Source organism: Bison bison, unplaced genomic scaffold (assembly GCF_000754665.1).
Source record: "Bison bison bison isolate TAMUID 2011002044 unplaced genomic scaffold, Bison_UMD1.0 scf7180017860456, whole genome shotgun sequence".
Classification (NCBI taxonomy): domain Eukaryota; kingdom Metazoa; phylum Chordata; class Mammalia; order Artiodactyla; family Bovidae; genus Bison; species Bison bison.
This window is the reverse complement of record NW_011491028.1, coordinates 26,689-31,744: the sequence shown is the minus strand read 5'-3', so window position 1 is coordinate 31,744 and position 5,056 is coordinate 26,689. Positions and strand designations below refer to the sequence as shown.

Sequence of the window (5,056 nt, the reverse complement as noted above, 5' to 3'; positions counted from 1 at the left end):
TTAGTTTTCTGAATGTTGAGTTTTAAGCCAACTTTTTCACTCTCCTCTTTCACTTTCATCAAGAGGCTCTTTAGTTCTTCTTCACTTTCTGCCATAAAAGTGGTGTCATCTGCATATCTGAGGTCATTGGTATTTCTCCCAGCAATCTTGATTCCAGCTTGTGCTTCTTCCAGTCCAGCGTTTCTCATGATGTACTCTGCATAGAAGTTAAATAAGCAGGGTGACAATACACAGCCTTGACATACTCCTTTTCCTATTTGGAACCAGTCTGTTGTTCCATGTCCACTAGCAGTTAAAAATGAGGCTTTCCTAATTGACATCAAGCTTTGGCTGTCCATTAGAGATGTTCTTTATTCTTTTCAGATGTTTTAACATTCTAGGGGGATATTTTTCTTATTAAAAATATTAAAATCCAGGCAAGAAGAAAAACTCTATGTTTTCTATGTAGCTGAGGATGGTCGCTTTTGTATAATAATAACTCATTCCCACCTAAGTAACCAAATGAATCTTCTTTTACTTGTGTTTTTATAACCCCAGAATGTCAAAGCTAAGGGTTAGTGACAGAACTGGAATTAGTCCGGGGTGTTACCTATATTTTCTGAGTATAGGTAGAGGAAGCTGATGCCTGGAAATGCAGGTCTGAGATAGGCTGTACTCAAAAGAAAAAAAAAAAAAAAAAAACCATGTTCATTTTGTAGACGTAATATTTCACATCGAGATTAGCTTAGATGCAAAGATATTTTTGTCCAGGTTATGAAATCAACTTATGTGTTACTGTCTGCTCACAAATGTGGATTTATTCTAACCTGAAGATAATTCTAAAAAACACAGCAAGCAAGGATCTGCCTTGCATCTTTTCTTGCCCTTCTGAGTCTTCCTGTTTCTGTCTAAAGCAGCTTCATTCTTCTTTTTCAAGTTATTTCCTAGTGCCTGCAGCACTCATCCTTGGTTTCCTGGTTTTGTCCATCCCTGGAACAGCAACTTTTGCCACTTTCCAGGGTGAGGCTACACAGTGGGCGCGGAGCCTGCTTTGTTCCAGAAGGCAGGTTAACTGGTCTCAATGCCTGATATTTCCCCAGGTTCCCTCTAAGAGATGTGTTGTGCAGCAGTGGATAAAATGGCTACACTCCAGACGTTTCCCTCTTGCAATGTGTTTGCCTTCGTGTGTTCATTTAAATTTTGAATCAAAACATATAAGGACTTCCCTGGGGGTCCAGTGACTAAGACTTGGTGTTCCCAATGCAAGGGGCCTGGGTTCCACTCCTAGTCAGGGAACTAGATCCCACATGCCGCAAGTGAGTTCTCATGCCACATCTAAAGGAAGATTGAAGATTGCACGTGCCGCAACTAAGACCTGGCACAGTCAAATAAATAATAAATATTTTTAAAAAAACCATATACACAGAGTCCATTTTTCCTAATTTGAAACACCCTTGAAAAGAAAAAAAAAGAACTAGTGGAAAAGAAAAACAAAATCTCATCCATCTTTTCTTAACTTTCAAAAAGTCTTGTCCTCATTTATTTTTTATTCTCAAATTACAGATGTTGGATGCTGACCAGGCAAATCAGGAGAAACCAGATTCTTCAAATCTAGGGAATTGAAGTTGGGCCTCAGCTTCACCTACATTAGTTGTGTGATTTGGGATCAAGCTTGCTAAGCCTCCTATTTGTAAAATGAGAATGAAGATAGTACCTCCTCATAGAGGTATAGGTAGAACTGAATGAAATAATGGCACCCCACTCCAGTACTCTTGCCTGGAAAATTCCATGGATGGAGGAGCCTGGTGGGCTGCAGTCCATGGGGTCGCTAAGAGTTGGACACGACTGAGCGACTTCCCTTTCACTTTTCACTTTCATGCATTGGAGAAGGAAATGGCAACCCACTCCAGCGTTCTTGCCTGGAGAATCCCAGAGACGGGGGAGCCTGGTGGGCTGCCGTCTATGGGGTCGCACAGAGTCGGACACGACTGAAGCGACTTAGCAGCAGCAGCAGAATGAAATAAAACATGTATGTGCTTAGCAGAGGTCCTGGTCCCTAGTAAAGCTCTCAGTAAATATAACTGGTGTTACTTCAATGTATTAAAATAAATATTCCAATGATCTATATTAATACAGTTAACTGTATTTGGAAATTTCTACTATTTCTCTCATTTTCTGATACAAAAGAATGTACCAGAGACTCAGGAATCTCATTTCTCCTGTCCTACAACTGCACATGTTTTAAGAGGAATTTATCACATTGCATGCTAAGTCACTTCAGTCGTGTTGCACACTTTGCAACCCTATGGATGGTAGCCCACCAGGTTTCTCTGTCCGTGGGATTCTCCAGGAGATAATCTGGAGTGAGTTACCATATCCTCCTCCAGGGGAGGGGACGGGAGAGGAGGGGCAGGACGGGCTGGGGGTATGGCTTAGGTGATCAGCTGACCCTCTTAGCAGTGCTGTGTGTGGGGAGCATGCCACAATACCCTGCTTTTGCTCCCAGGCACCTCAGAAATGACACTTGGTTTGTGGGGTTTTGTATCTTTTTCTTTATGATTTGCTCCAACTATGCCAGGGTGTAGTGACTTTGAGTCCCTTAGTATCTGTTTGTATCTCTTTGTATCTGTTGCTTCAGGAGACCTTTGTTGAGGTGCAAGCTCTCTAGTAAAGGGTCCCAGGTCCCAGCCTGTCTCAAAAGCAGAATCCCCGGGGACTGTATGGAGCTTGCCAAGGTCTCCCTATTGACAAACCTCTTCTGCTTTGAAAGGCTATAATCCTAATAAAGGACAAATAGCTATTTCAAGATTTGAAAGAAATGCTAGTACTTAACTTTCAGAAAGTTTCACTTTTTCTAGATTTGAATGGTTTGGATTTGAGGTCAATCAAATGATTGTCATGAGGGTTTTAATTACTCTTGAATTAGGTAAAACTGAGAATCAATCACAATTTATCATCTTAAACAGAGACATCTCCAGTCTTGTCTTGACTGTTCTCAACAGGTCTCTCTGGTGCTGGAAAAACAACGATCAGTTTTGCTCTGGAAGAGTATCTCGTCTCCCACGCCATCCCTTGCTACTCCCTCGATGGGGACAACATCCGTCATGGCCTCAACAAAAACCTTGGATTCTCTACTTGGGACAGAGAAGAAAATATCCGCCGGATTGCAGAGGTGGCCAAGCTGTTTGCCGACGCTGGTCTGGTCTGCATTACCAGCTTCATTTCTCCTTTTGCAAAGGTAAAATGACTTGGCAACATGCAAGATTCCCACACACAGCACCAGAGCTCTCCAACTGCCAGGATGAGGAGCTGGCAGAGGGGAACAACAGAGAATGTCATACTTTGTATCCCCCACCTTCCCTCACCGCTCACTTGCTCCCTCATTTCCTCTCTTTAATATTGGTTATATAAAGAGAGTCCCTTCATTTCCAGATGCCAGGGCACCAGTTGACATAAACCCTTCCACTTTCACAATGGTAAGTACACTTGGCCAGAGTTGAAAGGAAGAAAAAGTTAAACAAGAAAACTCCTAAAGCTCAGTAATTTTTATTTCTCCAAAAAGTCAGAGGGTTTGCCTGACTACAGAAAACAGCAGTTCATTGACAAGGCATCAGGTTTTCTGTGTTTAATGTTGAAATCAACAAGGTGGAGTATCACTCCTCTTGTTTTAAAGCACAGGATTGCTGTGAGCGACAAATAAGACCCAATGACTTTCAACATATCCTTCGAATGAAATACCGTCATCATGCCAGCCCTGTCTTTTGGTTGGGATTCTTTTCCGTGTTTTTTTTTTTTTTTCTTTTTAAAGTCCTTGGGAGAGTTGTTTACTAGAGTGAAACTTCTCTAAAGGGCTAATTTCCTACCACCTATGCAGAGCTCAAACCCTAGTGTTATCTTAAGGCCATGGAAGACCAAAGTACAGTGTTTGTGATGAATTTCATTGTGAAACCCCTTCTTACTTAATTTTTTCAATATTCATTTATTTGGCTACGTCAGGTCTTAGTTATCCTACACGGTATCTTTGTTGTAGCATGTGGGCTTCTCTAGTTGTGGTGAGTGGACTCTCTAGTTGTGGGTTGTGGGCTCTCTAGTTGTGGTGTGTGGGCTCTCTAGTTGTGGGGTGTGGACTCTCTAGTTGTGATGTGTGGGCTCTCTAGTTGTGATGTGTGGACTCTCTAGTTGTGGTGTGTGGGCTCTCTAGTTGTGGTGTGTGGGCTCTCTAGTTGTGGTATGTGGACTTCTCTAGTTGTGGGGTGTGGGCTCTCTAGTTGTGGGGTGTGGACTCTCTAGTTGTGATGTGTGGGCTCTCTAGTTGTGATGTGTGGACTCTCTAGTTGTGGGTTGTGGGCTCTCTAGTTGTTGTGTGTGGGCTCTCTAGTTGTGGGTTGTGGACTTCTCTAGTTGTGGGTTGTGGACTTCTCTAGTTGTGATGTGTGGACTCTCTAGTTGTGGTGTGTGGGCTCTCTAGTTGTGGTGTGTGGGCTCTCTAGTTGTGGTGTGTGGACTCTCTAGTTGTGGTGTGTGGGCTCTCTAGTTGTGGGTTGTGGCTCTCTAGTTGTGGGTTGTGGACTTCTCTAGTTGTGGTGTGTGGACTTCTCTAGTTGTGGTGTGTGGGCTCTCTAGTTGTGGTGTGTGGACTCTCTAGTTGTGGTGTGTGGGCTCTCTAGTTGTGATGTGTGGACTCTCTAGTTGTGGGTTGTGGGCTCTCTAGTTGTGGTGTGTGGGCTCTCTAGTTGTGGTGTGTGGACTTCTCTAGTTGTGGGGTGTGGGCTCTCTAGTTGTGGTGTGTGGACTCTCTAGTTGTGGTGTGTGGGCTCTCTAGTTGTGGTGGGTGGGCTCTCTAGTTGTGGTGTGTGGGCTCTCTAGTTGTGGGTTGTGGGCTCTCTAGTTGTGGTGTGTGGGCTCTAGTTGTGGTGTGTGGGCTCTCTAGTTGTGGTGTGTGGGCTCTCTAGTTGTGGGTTGTGGGCTCTCTAGTTGTGGTGTGTGGGCTCTCTAGTTGTGTGTGGGCTCTCTAGTTGTGGGTTGTGGACTTCTCTAGTTGTGGGTTGTGGACTTCTCTAGTTGTGGTGTGTGGACT

General features: G+C 43.8%; 1 protein-coding gene across 4 annotated transcripts in view; it reads left to right on the top strand.

Annotated features, from left to right (window-relative positions):
• LOC104982765 (bifunctional 3'-phosphoadenosine 5'-phosphosulfate synthase 2) overlaps nucleotides 1–5,056 on the top strand; it is a 95,019-nt gene that overhangs the window by 67,291 nt on the left and 22,672 nt on the right. For all 4 annotated transcript variants that reach the window (XM_010832187.1, XM_010832185.1, XM_010832186.1 and 1 more), the window contains exon 3: nucleotides 2,982–3,217. In XM_010832187.1, the coding sequence (XP_010830489.1) occupies nucleotides 2,982–3,217 (236 nt within the window). The remainder of the gene's footprint in view (nucleotides 1–2,981; nucleotides 3,218–5,056) is intronic.